At 44.7% G+C, this 18,554-nt stretch overlaps 1 protein-coding gene across 19 annotated transcripts in view; it reads left to right on the top strand.

Annotated features, from left to right (window-relative positions):
* The window catches only part of DOCK9 (dedicator of cytokinesis 9), a 287,020-nt gene that overhangs the window by 94,477 nt on the left and 173,989 nt on the right, over positions 1-18,554 (top strand). For 3 of the 19 annotated variants that reach the window (XM_027557880.1, XM_027557877.1, XM_027557868.1), the window contains exon 1: positions 16,786-16,911. The exons of 12 other annotated variants lie outside the window; for them this stretch is intronic. In XM_027557880.1, the coding sequence (XP_027413681.1) occupies positions 16,786-16,911 (126 nt within the window). Of the gene's footprint in view, positions 1-16,624; positions 16,912-18,554 lie in introns of those variants that run through there. 4 more of the 19 variants (XM_027557874.1, XM_027557866.1, XM_027557862.1 and 1 more) reach the window with 3 other exon arrangements.

Below are 18,554 nucleotides of genomic sequence, written 5' to 3'. Positions count from 1 at the left end.
GTTGATCCAGAAATTATGATTTTGGAGTCTCATACCTGTCCATAATGGATAAATCACCATACTCGACCTCGGTCGTTTCCCCAGCAATTTTGTAGGTAATTGAAGTGTTAGGAGAGAAGAGTAATTATTTGTATTACTACATATGCTGTGAAAGGAAAAACTGTTGCTTTAAAGTTCTCATTGAGGCGGCAGAATTCACTCCTGACTGCTGAATGCAAGTCTCTGTTTTTCTTTTTCTCCCCCTTACTCCTTTCCTATGCCCTGTGATGCTTCTTCCCGAAAAGTCTTGCAGCTCCCCAAACACACCATGCTCTTCCAACCCTCCAAACCTTTCTGAACAGTGGTTTCTTTTCCCTTGGGTGCCTTTTGTTCTGTTCACAGAGTCTTGCTCCTTCTTTAAAGACGTTGGTTTTCAAGATATGTTGCGTGGGTTAGCAGCTTCAGCACACTTGGGAACGTGTCAGAGCTGCAGAGCCTCACCGGCCCTCCAGGTGCCTACACTGGACATTTTGGGGGCAGGAGAGAGAGATAGCAGCTCAGCGGAGGGTCTTGGGGGAGACCCTATGCTCTTAGAGGGCCAGCATGCACAGACAGACCTCCCTCCCCAGCTGGATCGTCCTTGAGAGGATTGGAAGAGGGCCCAGCAGTCTGTGCTCTAACAAGCTCTCTGAGTAGTTCTGACGTGATGGAGTTTGAGAATCACCACATTCAGACACCTTTCACATGGCACCTCGTCCAGAGGCTTGTCCTGAGAATTCTTGAGCAGGCAGTTGTCTCTTACATTGAGATACTTTTTGTTAGTGTGTTAGTCAGAGAAGGCTAGCTGCGGTAACCAGATGGTGGTAGCTTAACAACAAGTTTACTTCTCACTTGCGACAGGCTCCCATTGGGTCTGCCTCACGTGGTCTTCCATGTGATGATTCAGAGCCTAGTTCCCTTATGTCCAGGGCTTCTCCCTTGCGCATGACCCCCTCACAGCTCTCTCCCTTATGTCCAGGGCTTCTCCCTTGCGCATGACCTCCTCACAGCTCTCTGTGTGGTCTGCGCTTTCAGTGGGCCTGTCGAGGAGAGAGCGAGCGAGCGAGCTGGGACTCTTGTGCACCATGTTTTATAACCGCACCTAGGCTCTGCTACCTCACTTTTCTGATATTCCTCAGCTAGAACCCAGTCACATAGTTTTCAGCCTGACTGCCAGACAAATTGGAAGGGTGGTCTTTTTTTTTACCCCAGGAAGGAGACACGGGATTGGGGAACATCTGGTCCCCTTCTGTCCAGTCACAATACGATGCCAGCCATAGATGTCATTGTACATTTGCTAGTAACTGCATTTAAAAAAGTAAAAGGAAACAAATGAAATTAATTTTAATAATATATTTAATTTAATTTAGTATATATCAGTATTATTCAGCATGTCAGCAATAAAAATTATGAATAAGATATTTTGTATTCTTTGTTTGTTTGGTTTTTCATCCAAAGCCTTTGAAATTTACGCTGAGAATTTATTTCCATTTGACTAACCAAATGTCAAATGCTCAATAGCCCGGTGTGACTAGTGGCTCTGCTATTCCTAGCGGATAGCACATTTCTAGCCAGTCCCTGCCACACTTGGTATGTAAGTTCCTCATTTGAATCCTTCCATCTTTCCTCTCCCACTGGACTGTGTTCCTTACGTCTCAGTCCTTGCACAGTGCTCTGTGGTTAAGAAATGCTTGTGAGTGGTTGAGCAGGCAGGAGATTTAATGCATGAATCAACTGAGTCATGAATGGACTAATGAGTAAATATGGGAGAGCATTCCACTTGGCTCTTGGAACTACTCTCATGAAAGTTCCTAAGAAGTTCTCTTTTGTGACAAGTGCTGGTTTGCACAGAGTCTGACAAGATTAGTGTCACAGCAGAAGAGTAAGCCCGGTTAGCTGGGGTGCTAGTATGTAGTACTGAATTGCAGGAACCTTGAACTGAGAGAACCTGATCGTCAGAAGGTTTGATGTCCTCATTGATGAGCATGTGTCCCTGAGGCAAGTGGAGACTTGGAGCTGGCATGTTAGTTCCAGGGAGCTGGGTCTGCTGACACTTTCGGTTGATTTAACTCTACCGCAGTAAATCTAAAGCCCTGTGTTTCTCCCCGAATTAGTGAACACATATCGTGGAACATGCTGCCATTATTTCAAAACGAGATGCTAGGAAAATTGTTAACATGGTCTCAGTTTAAAAACGCTGCTAAACAGAACCTCTTAAAGATTTTTTGTTTGTTTTACTACCTTTTCTTTAAGTCTCCAATCGGGAACTAGGAACGCTCATGTAAGTTTTATCAGTCTAGTGTACACATCTGAGATCCTACTGAGGAGGAAGACAGACAGGGGTACATTAGACAGCAGTATGGGATTAGGGTGTTTTGTTTTTTTGTTTTTGTTTTTTTCATTACTGCCCTAACTGCAGTGTGGAGGATACATATGGAGGATGTCACTTTGGCATCTTATTCCTCTGCAGCAGGAAGAAAGGAAATCCTTAGAAATGCACATTGCCTTTCTCTAAACAGATTGCTTCTAGTTAGCCGCCATCGTGGTCACAAATTTGAACTTGATTGAGTGCTTGTAACTGAGCTGGCAAATAAGGTATTAAGGAACTCTAGGCAACAAAACCCTAGGGGCTTGGTTTTGTTCTATATTCTCTTCAGGGAAGTATCCTGCTGAGCGCCCATTTCAGTGTGTGAGCATACCATTAAAACAACTGGAGAGATGCAGGGGGCTCTTGCTACTCTGGATGGCCTTTCTTATTGGCTTGGAGTTGAAAGGCGTTTTATTTTGGCGGGGGTCGGGGAAGACGGGGCAAGGAAGGTGGATGAAGGGTGATTCTGGTGGAAGAGCCCACCCGCAAAGTTGTATTGAAATCCAGGTAAGTAGAAATGATCCATGGAAACCTGCCATGGCATTTCAGTAAGACTAAGGTGTGTGTTGTGGAGAAGGAAACAGTAACCCACTCCAGTGTTCTTGCTGGGAAAATACTGTGGACAGGGGAGCCTGGCGGGCCAGGTCCGTGGGGGTGCAGAGAGTTGGACACTACTTAGCAACTGAGCGCGAGCGCGAAAGTGTGTCCATCCCCTGGAGGACAGTGAAAGTTTTGGCCTCATCCCCGTCCTCTGCTTTCAGCTACGTACAGTCATCTGTGTCATGCCTGTGAGAGATGCTAATATATTTGGGAACCCGTCCATGTTTCCTTGTATTGGATCTGGGCTTAAACATTGTGGGTGTTCTTCCTCTCTTTTGTGTTACTAAGATCAGTGACTCTCAGGCTGAGGTGAAAGCCTACAGCATTAAGTATTGCCTGGAGGACTTCCCTGGTCTCAGCTCAAGGCTCCAATTCAGCAGTTCTGGGTGGAGTCCTAGATCTGTATAACAGAGGTGAGCAGGCATCTGGTAGGTTAAGATCAGGAGGTAGTGGGGAACATTCCAGGTTGACAGACAGCGTTTCTGGAGGCATGGAGGTGAGGCGCGAGGAGGCAATACAGTCAGTGTTCCTGTTCGTAAGATTCGGGACGAGGGTGGTGAGGAGGGCAGGGGACAGCACAGTGGCTGTAGGTGGCTGTAGGTGAAGGGCAGTCATGGTTTAGCCCATGGAGAGACCATTCTGCCCTGGGAGCTGGATCTCAAAGGTGTACTGTCTGTTTCTTCTTTCGCTCCTTGGGGGGATTAACATGGGCAGAAAGTCTTTGCCCTCACATTCCCATCTTTCCTCACTCTATTCCATACTTTGAACTATTAGGTTTCACCTATGTGTGAACAATAAAATAAGAGGACAAAGATTTCAGTAGAGTGAGGTTTTGGCCGACATTGCCCCTATAGGGGCTTTCCAGAGGGCACTAGTGGTCAAGGACCTGTGTGCCAATGCTGGAGACACAAGAGATTGCAGTTTGATCCCTGGGTCAGGAAGATTCCCTGAAGAGGGAACTGGCAACCCACTCCAGTACACTTGCCTGGGAAATCCCATGGACAGAGGAGCCTGGTGGGCTACAGTCCATGGGGTCACACAGAGTTGGACATGACTAGGCATCTGGTCCCATCACTTCATGGGAAATAGATGGGGAAATAGTAGAAACAGTGTCAGACTTTATCTTTTTGGGCTCTAAAATCACTGCAGATGGTGACTGCAGCCATGAAATTAAAAGACACTTACTCCTTGGAAGAAAAGTTATGACCAACCTAGATAGCATATTGAAAAGCAGAGACATTACTTTGCCAACAAAGGTCTGTTTAGTCAAGGCTATGGTTTTTCCAGTAGTCATGTATGGATGCGAGAGTTGGACTGTGAAGAAAGCTGAGTGCTGAAGAATTGATGCTTTTGAACTGTGGTGTTGGAGAAGACTCTTGGGAGTCCCTTGGACTGCAAGGAGATCCAACCAGTCCATTCTAAAGGAGATCAGCTCTGGGTGTTCTTTGGAAGGAATGATGCTAAAGCTGAAACTCCAGTACTTTGGCCACCTCATACAAAGAGATGACTCATTGGAAAAGACTCTGATGCTGGGAAGGATTGGGGGCAGGAGGAGAAGGGGACGACAGAGGATGAGATGGCTGGATGGCATCACTGACTCGATGGACGCGAGTTTGAGTGAACTCTGGGAGTTGGTGATGGACAGGGAGGCCTGGCGTGCTGCGATTCATGGGGTCGCAAAGAGTTGGACACGTCTGAGCGACTGAACTAAACTGAACTGAAACTGACAGCACGGCATGGCCCCTTGAAGATGAAGCGAACACAGGAAGAAGAACTCACGTTGAGCTTGATTTCAAATTTCAAGTTGTGGATGATATCTGAAGGTCTGATCACTTGTAGACCAGTTTTAAAAGTAGGTGTTGATTTTATCTTTATGGTCAAGGCAAGTAAAAATGACCTCTTGTTAATCTGTTTAAAAGTAGTTTTACCACGTAGGACCTCTGTGACCTTGGACTGACCCCCTAAGTTCTGTGCCTCGGTTTCCTCGTCTATAAAGAAAGGGTTGGTGGAGGAATATACTGCTCATCGCACTGCCAGGCACCGAGTAAAACCATGCTGAGCAGAGCTGTACTGGAGCCTGAAGCAAGAGGAAAAAAAAGTCAGTAGTACTGATCTTATCTTTATTTCAAGTTGTGATTTGTTTATCATGGCTTTTTTGGAGGATATGAACTGTGATTTCATTTGAGTGTTTCGTTAAATTTTACTTAATTACTGAGTTTTTAGTGCTGTCTTAAATTCTGTCCCTCAACTGAGTGCTCCACTTAACTCATCCCAGTCATGACCATGGAGGAAGTATTTATTTATGCATTAGCTACTTATTAGACATTATTTTAAAAGTTTCCCAAATAGGAATAAATGGCTTTAGAAATTTTAAATAATGTTTAGTTTAAAATAATTCATGCTTATTAAGGGAAGTCTAAAAAGTATAGATAAGTAGAAAGTAGGGAAGATGAAAGCCTTTGTTCCATATTTCAGACACAACTCTATCAACATTGAACTTCAGTTTTCATTTCTTGTTATCTTCCATCCTAATATTTTCAGGCCTCAGAAAACTCTGCAGTATTTTCTGTGGCTCCCTTAAGGAGATGTGTGTGTTCGAAAGGGAGGTCAAATTCATTTGAAATAAAACTTAAAATATTTTGATCTACTTAATTATTAGGTTTAATGTTAATTTTGAAGCAGGGCTCCAAAGCATAGTAGCTATGTGAACTTAAGGTAAGTTATTTAGTTTATAAGAACCCTGGTTTCTCTAAAGAAAAATATCTCTTTATAGTGTTATTATTGTAAGGGTTGAATTGAACTGAATTAAACGAGTACGTATGCTGAACGCCTAGCACATAGGAGGGACTTGGGAATGTTCTCCTTGCCCCTCTCCTCCAGACCCCAAGGCCATTCATTCTCATTCCTTTCCACTTCTCTTCTGTATTGAAATTCCTGTGTGACAGTCACCTAAACAAATAAATAATCATTGACTTCTAGATATAGGTCTTGGCAGAGCATAAATTGAAGCGTGTGCCTGGAGAGTTCCCAAACGCTTCATGGAACACTGGAAGCCTCATTTATATTGTAGTTATTTAACCTGCTAGCTTTGAATCGACGGCGGGACTTTAAGACCTGGCCCCTCTTTGTGGAAAGGCCAGTGGGATAGTCGTAGCTACTTCTCAGAGCCTGATTACACGCCCCACCGCCACCCGCCTCACCCTCTCTCTTTCAGCAGTGCTTTTCCTGGAAGCGTGTTTTCCCTCGTGTGGGAGGGCAAAGCCGCAGCCCATTGTGTTGCGTGGGTCACACTTTAGGAATGTGACGAGTAGCACTGGCCTGTGCGGCAGCCTCAGCGAAGGACCAGAGGTGGCTGCAGCTCCGTCACCGTTCCGCCTCCACCACCGCCTTTGGTCTCCAGGCTGTGTGGTGTGTGCGTGTCGATTCAGTAGTGGGGAGAAAGGAAGCCCCAAAGCCTACCTTCCCTGACATCTGCCCTCCTCACCTACCGTGTTTTTATCTCCACCTCCGGTTACTTTTATCTGTAGCTTATCTATGAAAGATTCATTGAGTTGAGTTATGTATTTTTACAAGTACTCGGGGGGAAACTTTGATTTGTCAGGATGTGTGGTTGTCCGGGAATAAGGTTTGAGCCCTGAAACCGCTGGCTTTGTTTTCTCTTCCTTGTCAGTCTCTTAACTTCACAAAGGAAATCAGTCACAATGAGCGCTCGTTTAGGCAGCAGGATGAGAAAGGATACATCATCTTCGCCGCTGATGAGTTTATCTTATGGAAAGGACGTAATCTGCTGCTGCTGCCAAAGAGGGGACTTCCCAATCATTGTCAGGGGACTGCCATGACTGTCAACAACCATTATCTTTTCATCATCCAGTCTCTCAGTCGTGTCAGGCTCTTTTGTGACCCCCACAGACTATAGCCCGCCAGGCTCCTCTGTCCATGGGATTCTTCAGGCAAGAATTCTGGAGTGGGTTGCCATTTCCTTCTCCAAGGGATCCTTCTGATCCAGGGATCAGACCCAGGGATCGAACCTGCGTTTCCTGCTTGGCAGGAGGATTCTTTACCACTGAGCCACATTGTCTTTTTAATGCAAGCTGAATTTGCCCAGATCTGCTGGATAGCTTTGCGGAGTTTCCTCAGGGTGGATTTGCCCCTTGAAGCCTGGGCGTGTTTCTGTTTTTGCAGAAGTCGGTATGCCGTGTTGGCTGGACCATTCTCTCTCCTTCCCCCAGGTTAGGGAGCTGATGGCCATGGCCTGTGACACCTGGAGGGTAATCAGAGCCCTGTGGTCTCTCCAGCTTGTCGCTTTTCTGTCATGGACACATCAGGATGGTCCCCAACTTTCTACCTTCTAAACACTCATGGGACTGGCTTTAAGTAAATTAGCATACACAGATATTTTTATGAAACCTATAACCTCAGAGGGTGGCTCTTTGCATTTTTCATTATGTTCTTTTGAGAGGTGGATGGGGAGAAGTGAAAGAACGGATGTTCGTCTTCCATTTATAGCTGAATAAGGCATCTGAAGGGAAAACTCTAGTGCTTAGGGCTTTAAAAGAAGGTTTTGATTATCTTTTCTCACCAAGCACATATTCTCTGGCCTTTCACCTCAACATTTGTCACGTGGTGAGGAAAAGTTAGAAAATTCTACGTTGTGTGAACTCCCTTGGTGCTGGAGTTTGTGATAAATAAAGCCAAGGTGAGACAGTTTCACTGTTTGTTCTATAAGCACACATGTATGGATTATCTACTGTGCACACAGCACACAGCTGTTCCCCGCCACCGCCCTGGTGCTCAGAGCTGACGAGGGCAGATGACACACCAGGCTAGGTCCAGTCCAGGTGGGGGCCACGGCGGCCCCGCTGTGGTAACTCAGGCCGGGAGTTTCATTTCCTGAGAAAAATCCCCACGTTATGTTTCCCTTGGCTTTGTAAGTTTCCATCTCTGAAACAAATCATTGACACCGCTGGCTGAATGATCATCATTGTGACCAAAACAAATAGTTCACATAAAAACTCTTCGTGTCCAGAGTATAAGAGCTCTATATCCAGCCCAGGGGGATCCTGATCCTTCAGTGAATCCATCTGATAAATGAGTTCTGAGTACATACCCTGTCTTAGGACCTGGGAATAGACCAGTACACAAAATAGACAAAAATTTCTGTCTTCCCAGAGCTGCTGCTTTTTTTAAAGTGGAGTTGGACAGACACTAAACAAATAAGGAAAACAAGAGTATAGAATGCCAGATGGTGACAGAGGCTGTGCAGGAGTGTAGGCAGGGAAGGGGGATGTCATGGGTGGAGGTGGGCTGTCTTCACAAGAAGCTTCTAGATCATTCGCGGCTGCTGGCAGTGTTCTACGACAACAGTGGGACATGTCCGTTGTCCCCCTGGGTCTTGGGAGTGAGCGATGTCTAGCTCAGGTCATAATGGTGATCCCTGTCTTCCAGGTGAGGGAAGTGGGCCCCCAGAGTGGTGAAGTCACTGTCCTACATTCACAGAGCCAGTCCCAGAGAGTACCCTAAGCCTCCCCCGTCTAGAAATAATGGGAGGACTCCACGCGTCTTTTTTTCTTCATCTGAAAACGGAGCCTTCTCTAGGGCCCCTTCCGCTGCCCCAGCACCGTGGGCTTACCCCAGACGTGGAGAGAGGGCAGTAGGCCTCCTCCCCCGCTTCTTCACCGTAGGACGTCCTTGTCTTCTGCCAGACTCTCAGCTCTGCCTCTGTTGGAAATGAGGCTCTGACACATTTAGACATAGATCCACCTTTTGATCTGTGTATTTCTCTTCCATGTGCTCTAGGGAAATATGATTCTGAAATGTGTATGTAACATCGTATTGGAGTGGTTTGTTGTTGTTCAGTCACTAAGTCGTGTCTGACTCTTTGCAACCCCACGGACTGCGGCACGCCAGGCTTCCCTGTCCTTCACTGTCTCCTGGGGCTTGCTCAAACTCATGTCCATTGAGTTGGTGATGCCATTCAACCATCTCCTCCTCTGTTGCCCCCATCTCCTCCTGCCTTCGCTAGAAGCTGCTCAGTGAAGGCTTCATCTGATGACCTGTTGCCTTACTTGGGTGTCAGTTGGGGCTTCCTTGGTGGCTTGATCTTGATCATTCAGCCAGATCCAGGGGATCTTCTCAACCCAGGGATCGAACCCAGGTCTCCCTCAATGTTCTGGAGAAGGGAATGGCAACCCACTTCAATATTCTTGCCTGGATAATCCCCGTGAAGAAAGGAGCCTGGAGGGCCACAGTCCATGGGCTCACAAAGAGTTGGACACGACCAAGCAACTAAGCACGCACAGGACATCAATCAGCAAATGAGTAAGATTGCAGGTGTTGACCCCGCTGATTGCCGTCTAGTGTCTGCTGATTTACCATTTAGATTGCTTTACTGTCTCCTTCGGTCAAATTTAAACCTGCTCAAGAGCTTTGTGTCTTAAAACTTTGGTTGACTATCTGGCTCATCTCTCTGGACCTCAGTTTCCTTATTCTGTGAGTGGAGGATCTTCCCCTGGTCCCTTGTCTAAGAACTAGATAAACTCTAGGGGCTTCTCGGTAGAAATTACAGGAACACACAGTTTTGAATGTAGGTTTAGAAGGGTTCATGGACCATTTTCCTCCATATCCAGGCTTGGATGGATTCCAGGCTAATAAGAAACACTAGGCTAGATGATAACGTGCATCTCATTTTTTGTGATTATCTGATTAAATCTCTAATGACAAAAATCATCGTTGAGGTGAGCATCTAACTTCGTGAAAAGTGAAGTGAAAGTGTTAGTCTCTCCGTCGTGTCCGACTCTTTGCGACTCCATGGTCTGTCCATGGAATTCTCAGGCAATAATACTGGAGTGGGTTGCTGTTCCCTTCTCCAGGGATCAAACCCAGGTCTTCTGCATTGCAGGCAGGTTCTTTACCATCTAAGCTAACAGGGAAGCCCTATCAGATTTCATATCAGAATGTATTTCTTTGATATTAACTCTTCTAAGAGGCCCCGAGGGTGTGATTTAGCAGCCCTCCCTCCTCTCCGCTCCCACTTCCACCTGCCTGTTGTCGCCATGCCCCTCCTCTGTTGTAGCTGGCTGTTCAGCAGCCTGTTCCCACACCCGTCGTCTCTGGTCTTGTCCTGACCTCTGTTCTCTCGCTTCTATGCACCGTATTTTTGTTTCCTCAGGGGCAGATCGTATTCCCAACACTGTTTCTTTTCTTTGGCCAGCAAGCTGACCGGTAACAATACACTATGGAAATCTTTAGTCATTTGTTTCTTTTTGTAAGTTTTCTTAATAATTTTTTCTTTTGTTTCATTTTTTCCCATAAAGGAGAAATGGAGTGATTACTTCGGAGTACATATTTAATATGTATTTAAGTCTCCACTTCAAAGTATGTGTTTATGTATATTTTTTATTATTGTTGTTCAGTCGCCAAGTCATGTCTGACTTCTTTGCAACCCCATGCACGGCAGCACTCCAGGCGTTTCCTGTCCCCCACCATCTCCCAGAGTTTGCCCAAGTTCATGTCCACGAACATGAACATGTTGGTGATGCCATCCAACCATCGCATCCTCTGTCGCCCACTTCTCCTTCTGCCAACCATCTCATCCTCTGTCACCCTCTCCTCCTGCCTTCAATCTTTCCCAGCTTCAGGGTCTTTACCAATGAGTCAGCTCTTCGCATCAAGTGGCCAAAGTATTGGAGCTTTAGCTTCAGCATCAGTCCTTCGAGTGAATATGAAGGATTCATTTCCTTTAGGATTGACTGGTATAAACACATGTTTTATATATTTAAATATACTTTACAAGTATACACACACACGTGCACACACATATACACACAACATACATATACACACATGTATACACACAACACACACATATATACACATACACACATACACATAAATGTATATACACACGTATACACACAATACATATACAAACATATGTATATAACCACACACACACACATATACACACAATATATATATATACACACAGAGATATATACATGTACACAGATATACACACACAGAGAGATGCACACATACACACATATATATGCACACACACATGTGTATATATATATGTTGCCTTTACAGTTAATTGTTATTTTGTAAATATTTTCCTGATTGGCCAAGAGCCTCTAATAGGAGAGTAAAAACAATTCTGTTGAGATAATTGATATTTATTCCTTGTACAGTCATTCTTTATATAGCTGCTGCTGCTGCTAAGTCGCTTCAGTTGTGTCTGACTCTGTGCGACCCCATAGACAGAAGCCCACCAGGCTCCCCCATCCCTGGGATTCTCCAGGCAAGAACACTGGAGTGGGTTGCCATTTCCTTCTCCAATGCATGAAAGTGAAAAGTGAAAGGGAAGTCGCTCAGTCGTGTCTGACTCTTGGCAACCCCATGGACTACAGCCCACCAGGCTCCTGCATCCATGGGACCTTCCAGGCAAGCTAGCTATAGCAAAATGCAGTCTCAAATTTTATATAATTCATTGCTAGAAACAAGTTTATTTACACATCTTAAAGATTCAGTTATACTGTTTCCAAGGATACCTTGGTCTTAAAAAAATGTCTGGCAAGTTTTGCAGAATAACATTTTCTTAGCTGGGAGAAAGAAACACTTTAATTATTAGTAAATGACCCATTGGGGTTTAGCATATGAGCAGTTGAATGCTCCTGCCTTAATTTGGGCCACATGAAAATATTTGCATATTTTTACATCCACCAAATTTGTGCTTCAGGGCTAAAGATAATCAGTGACATAAAACTGACACAAGCATTCAGTTCAACCAATACGTTTTGAATGCTTGCAGAACCTCAGACCCTGGGGACTCAGCTCCTGTCCTCATGAATTTACAGGCTCACTGGAGAGTGCGGCACATACACCCTTGGTAAAAGGTAGACTGTGAAAAGCTCTGAGATGGCAGTAAATGAAAGAGATGCCCAGAAGGTGCCAGAAGAGGAGCTAATGCATCCTGGGCAGGAGGAGCCAGGGGTTTTCCTAGGAAGGTGGCATTTAAACTGGGTCTTGAAGGTCGCGTAGGTGTCCTGTGGGTGAGAGGGTCCTTTATTCAATTTGCTGCTTTTCAGAATTTGATGGAACTTCATTGTACGGTGGGTGGGGGATGACAGGGTCTTTGGAGACTAAAGTTAGACTTCCTTATAGTAAATAATTACCCTTGGAAAATTCCTTAAATTTCCTATACCCTGGAAAATTCCTATAAATTTCCAGTTTTCATGGTTTTTTTTTGTTTTGTACCCAACCTATATAATAATGTGTGTGTGTATTAAAATCTGAAAGCTGAAATCCATATATGGAAGCATCTATTTCATCTTATCTCTGGAATGTTCCTATTTTGCCATGGGTTTTCCTCCATTCCCATTCTGTTTTAATAATAAAACTCTATACCCTTAATGCACGCTTTTTTGGCGGGGAGGAGGAATTGTCAGTATATAGATGATATTTACCTATTTCCATTTTTTAAATTTATTTTTTAATTGGAGGAAAATTACTTTGTAATGTGTTGGCTTCTGCTGTACAGCAACACAAATCAGCCGTAATTATACATATATCACCTCCTCCTTTATTGCATGTTAATAGATGTATGTGTTATTATAAGAGTTAAACTGGTTAATGTGTGAAAGAACTTGAGATTGCTAGTGTCTGAAGGTTGGTAAATATTTGTGGATTTGAATCCAGAGGTCCAGCATATACCTTCCCTTTGAAATATTGTAAAGGAAAACTTGACCACATACTTCCTGTCCTTCTATGATGGCATTTCCTCTTGTGGCTGCTCTGACCAGATGTCGTTCTCTTGTCCTCAGACACCGATTTCATGAAGCGCTTAGAGAAACCACATCCTACTTGTTGGTTTAGGTTTAGACCTCAGTGCCGTACCGTGTGACCCCTTGACAGGCAGACATACTGATACTAGTGTGTGTTAAACGAGCAGAATCAAACAAGGGCCTCTTACGTTGCCTGGGAAGTTAGGTAGCAGGAAGGGCGACAGTAGTATCTCCACTCCTCTAAGTCCTGAGAATTTCCTTCCTTCATAAATTAGACCCCCTCGAAAGTGACAGACCAGACCAGTGTCTTGCTCTCAGAATTGCTTTCCTTTATCTGGATTTAGGTATAATGCTCTGAGTTGGTGGTGAGAAAGCTGTGTGAATTTCGCTGCTGCATTTCCTGTGAACATGCTGGGCACCTTATCTAGACACTGATCAGTTCTCTTCTATGTAAATTTCTCTGTGAGAAACTAGAAAAAATGTACTTGCCTTATAGCTTGGTATGTTTTTCCTTTTGAGGATGTGAATTATGGAACCGATTATGTTTGCCTTTGTATCTTGACTACCTAGAAGCTTAGAACCAATTCATAGTTTTTTCCTTGATTACAAAAGAAATATAAAATTCACAGCTAAAGTTGTGAAAAGTAGAAAGATTTCAAGAAGATGCCTGGATCAACGCAGAACACAAGGGGATCAAGACAGCTATTGGAAGACAGTTGTCATAACCAAACAGCAAAGAGGGAAGGGCAGTGGGTTTTAAATTGCTGAAGCACTTTGTTATGTGCTGTAGCAACGCTGCTGGCGAAATTGTCATTTTTGATTACGCTGCTGAAGTCCTGAATTTAAGACTAAGGTTAATTTCTTCAGATTGGAACAGCAACAGCAACAATAATAGTTACCATTACATGAGCACCTGCTATGTAACAGGCGCTGTGCTGTGCTGTTTTTACACTTTTGCCTCTTCACTGAAATGATCTCAGTTGGATTAAACCCAGATGTTGCCTTTATCTTTAATTGCTGGTCAGTAGCTTTTACCTATTTGTGCTCTCTAGCAGTTGGCATAGTTGCAATAGACAACTGATTCTACGTAGCATCATGCTGACGAGTGTGTCCGTTGCATCTATAATGCACTATGTGACCTTCTGCACATAAAGCAACCTTTCTGGCCATCAGTTTCCTCATCTGTAAAATGGGAATAATCATGTTTCCTGTTTCACAAGGTTGTTAAAGGACTTTCCAGTTGGCTCAGTGATAAAGAATCTGCCTGCTAAGCAGGAGATTCTGGTTCAATCTCTGGGGTCTGGAAGATTCCCTGGAGAGAGAAATGGCAACCCACTCCAGTATTCTTGCCTGGAGAATTCCATGGAGAGAGGAGCCTGGTGGGCTGTAGTCCATGGGGGTCACAAAGAGTTTGACACAACTTAGCGACTAAAGAACAAGAGCAACAACAAGGGTTGTTATAATGATTAAATAAATCACCTCTGCAGGTCTGGGGACACAGCACTTAACAGTGTTCATAAAATAAATAACCTTGTAAGTTCCTTTTCATTGCTTACAGAATGTCAGGGTATTTTGACCCGTTAAATAGGATAGCATTTCTCTCCTTAAAGTCTAGAACTTCTGGTGGCCTACTCTCCTTCCCTGGTGGCTCAGAGGTTAAAGCGTCTGCCTGGAATGAGGGAGACCCGGGTTCAACCCCTGGGTCAGGAAGATCCCCTGGAGAAGGAAATGGCAACGCACTCCAGTACTCCTGCCTGGAGAATCCCATGGAGGGAGGAGCCTGGTAGGCTACAGTCCATGGGGTCGCAAAGAGTCAGACACGACTGAGCAACTTCACTTTCTGGTGGCCTAATGATGATGGGAATTTGAGGAAGAATTGGGCTTTTTTGAACTCTTTGAGACATTTCAAAAAGGTTTTCAGTTGTTGGTTATGATGTGCTTTGAGCTTCCCTGGTGGCTCAGATGGTAATGAATCTGCCTGTAATGCAGGAGACCCAGGTTCGATCTCTGGGTGGGGAAGATCCCCTGGAGAAGGGAATGGCAACCCACTGCCAGTATTCTTGCCTGGAAAATTCCATGGACAGAGAAGCATGGTGGGCTACAGTCCCTGGGGTCGGAAAGAGTCCGACACAACCGAGCGACTTGCACGTCACACTTACCCATGTGCTTTACTGCGGTTCGGCTTGTCTGTTTAGTGCTTATGGCTTGCCTCCTCTAGTTTAGAGAACGTCTGTAAGTTTTGATTTAACCATTATTCCAAATCTATATTTATGTAACTGAGGTTCTTTGTTTTTTTGTTTTTTGTTTTTTCTATCCTCTTGTAACCTTACAAAGAGAGATTTTAAAAATTCACAGATTGTATTTATTTTGGAGCACAGATATGGTGAGTTCTATTACCCTGAAAGATTACCCAAGATTGAGAAATTGAGTAGTTTAAAAAAAATTATTATAGAGACTACTTTTTTTTTTTTTTTTTAATGGATTCATAGAACCTTTGTGACTCATTACTCAGTGCTATCCACACTGAGAAAGATTCCTGAAATCTGGGTGGCAGAGACTGGGGCAACCTCCTCAGGCCCTGGTGAGAGGATGAACGTGCGGACATAGGGTGCCATCTGGGCTCCCCTGCTGCCCCCGGGGGACCCTGCCGGCCTCAGTCACTTGGCTGGGGACGAGGAGACTTGTGTCTGTATCTTAAACAGCAGCTTCTGTGTTTTCCTGGGTATAGGTACCTGTATACCTCGTGGCACCTGCTGTTGTTAGTGATACCTTGTTCCATTGTTTACATGTTACTACTACCGCTGCTATTATTTACTGTTACTAAATTCTCCCCAGTCTCAATGAAATAAGCAGAATAACTAATTGGGAGAAGCTCTACAGCATTCCAGGAAGTACAGGTAAATACTTAATCCCATCTTATGCTCATTTTCGCATGTAGTTTATTAATAAATCTGTTAACGCTTTTGGTTTTTCCTGAGATGATTTTAAAACGATCTAAAAATTACTCCACTATTAATGCGAGGAAATGATGAAAATAGGAGGCTTTTGGGGAAACACGTTAAGTGCTGTCACCGCTGAACCATGGATGGTGACCTAGCTACTTGCCTGTGCTTCTGTGTAAATCCCTGTTAACTGTATGAGTCTGTCCTTCACGATGTCTATTCATCTTGCCTTCTCAGCTTGTTCTGACACTCCTGGAAGGTGAATTCCCTCTCCTCTGCCTTACCTTTTCACCGCGATCCTCTCGGTACCTAGTACCAGATGCGTTACCAGGTGGTACCCACATAACCGTTGATGGATCTAAGGTGATATTCTGTTTAATAAAAGCATTTACTGTGATATGTGGAATCTCATGAAAATATGTAATGACCTCGCCTTTGTCTAGTATAAAATAGTAGATAAATTAAGTTTGCCCTGCCAGGGGCTGTCATGCAGCGAGAGAGTCTCCCCTTCTGCCTGCCTGTGTAGGGTGCTGGCTACAGGAATCCCTCCTGGTTGCCCCTCCCTGCTTTGATCATCAGCCAAGCATTTGGTGTTTAGCTATAACATGAAGGAGAGCCTCCTGAAACTGTAAGAATCTGAGAACAGCCAGATGACCTGGCTTCTCTTCAGCTCCCGACATGGAGTGATTACGAAGGAGTCTCACAGTGACTGGTTTGCTTTTCCACACTGCACTGTTTTGATTGGGGTCCATGTGGCCCACGCTGCGTGGAGCAGACACAATGAGGCTGGTCTTCACGGGAGAGGCAGTGCACTGTGCATTGTACAGTTCGGGGTTTGTTTTCCTCTGGCCGGGCGAGTGGGAACCTCCCATTTTCCGAGCAGTAGTAACACCCCTGGAGGCTGGCCCTCCCACCCTGGCGGGATCCGCAGACCCAGCCGGCGGGGCTGACCACTTGTGCCTGGGAAGGCAGCTTCCTTTCCGTCCTCCGGCCCCTGGCATGCGTGTGCCTCGCCCGGCCAAGGACTCGCAGCTGTCTCAGTTGCAGACTCTGTGACTTGCGTTCTCAGCCGAGGATGCAGGCTGATAAATGCAGGACAAGTAGCCGAAGTGTCAAAAAGGAGCTGGTGATCGAGTCCCCACTGCGGTGCAGGGATGCAGCCCAGGGCGAGGTGGAAGCAGAGAGCCCGGGGCCCGTGCTGGTAAGAGGGGCCGGTCCCCGGGGCTTCTGCTGTCTCCCCGACGCTGTGCTTTCATCGCCTGTGTGCGCTTTGTGCCTTCTGGCCCTTCGGTTTGATTCTAAACTTGCCTGTCTCCGGCGAGCTCTCTTCTCTGTCTCCTCCTTTAGATTTGACTTGGGTTCCACTTTGATTCTTCTTCGGGAGGAAAGATAGGTTGATGTCCTGTGGGTGAAGGTGGTTTCCAAGAGGCTTCTTTGTATATACAACAACTACATATTGTTCAAAATTGTCTCACCTCGCTGCACTGTTGCCATATGTAAACCTGGAAGGCACACTGGAATTGCCTTTTATAGGATTGAAAACGATGCCCTTTGCAGAATTAAAACTTGTTCACATTATGTGTTTGTGAAAATTAGGATGGTAACGTGGGGGTGTGGTTTAAGGAACCTAGCTGCTGAACTTAAATGTGTCCTCACCCCTTTTAGGAAGTTTGCCTTGAATTGAACAAAGTAAGAAATAGCCTGTGCTTAGAAACCAGTTGCTAGAAAAGTTTCTATTCTTAACATTAGCTAAACTCAGAGCAGTCTGGATAAATTCAAGTGCCTCGGTAGACTTTGTAAGGGCAGAATGTGAAAAATGGTTTTGTTGTTAGCATCAATGAGTAGGTTGTGCTTCTCTCTCGGAATTTCTTCAGTACAATAAAGGCACATAACTTTTAAAGCAAACTGCAGAAAGCCATCAACATGCACATGGGAGGGGACAATTAAGCCTTTCAAATGATCTGTTAAAGGGATTGTTACACTCATATGTAGCAATTTTACATAGTGATTTTTTTTTTAAACATCAAGGTTCATTTGCTGTTATAAAGTATTGGGTTAGTTAACTTATTTTTCAGTTAATGTTTTTAAGAATCTAAACCTAAACTTCTCTGTAATGGATTTGACTTGAATTAAATCGCCTTTGATCTGTGAGACAGCCATATATTGTACTGCCTTCAAAATTATGTTGCTAATCAGGAACTGAGAGAGTAAAGGGTAAGGGGCTTTCTGGATGTAGGTTTTCATCTGAGAGATTTAGGCCCCCCTAACCCCAACATTGTTTAAAGATGTTTTTCGTTATCTTGGATTCCTTTCTGCTAGCACAATAGTTCATTTATCCATTGAGAAGCATGAGCTGCTTACATGCGGTAATAGATTAAACCGGTTAAAGCTCTCAGCTGATGTCGCTTGTGATTTCTTGGAGGAAGTTGTGTGGTTTGGGTTCCCTTGTGAATATTCTTAAAAATCTTTTGTCAGTGATTCTCCAGATGTGTAGAAATATTTGTCCAGAAGATTAAATACACTGTAGAAAGATGCTCTGTGATTTTTTTTTTTTGAATCACCCTAGTGACTTTTAAAAAATTTGTTTCTCTTTCTTGTGCTCAAAAAAAAAAGAAATTCAGCCACTCACGTCCCAGTTATTTGTCTAGGTCGAAACTCACCCCAGGCAGTTCCAGGGGGAGTTTGTTCTCCGCTGTAATGGATAAGGCTGGGCCGGCTGCAGCTGCACCTGGTAGGGGTGCTCGTGGGGGACCCAGAAGCTCCTGGGAGCGTGGGGAGCTCTGGCTGTACACCTGCGGAGAGGTGTGAGGGGGACGAGAAGGCAGAGAAGGAAGCAGTTCTTGT

Source organism: Bos indicus x Bos taurus, chromosome 12 (assembly GCF_003369695.1).
Source record: "Bos indicus x Bos taurus breed Angus x Brahman F1 hybrid chromosome 12, Bos_hybrid_MaternalHap_v2.0, whole genome shotgun sequence".
Lineage (NCBI taxonomy): Eukaryota > Metazoa > Chordata > Mammalia > Artiodactyla > Bovidae > Bos > Bos indicus x Bos taurus.
Note: the sequence above shows the minus strand (reverse complement) of the source record. Positions and strands in the feature narration are given on the sequence as shown.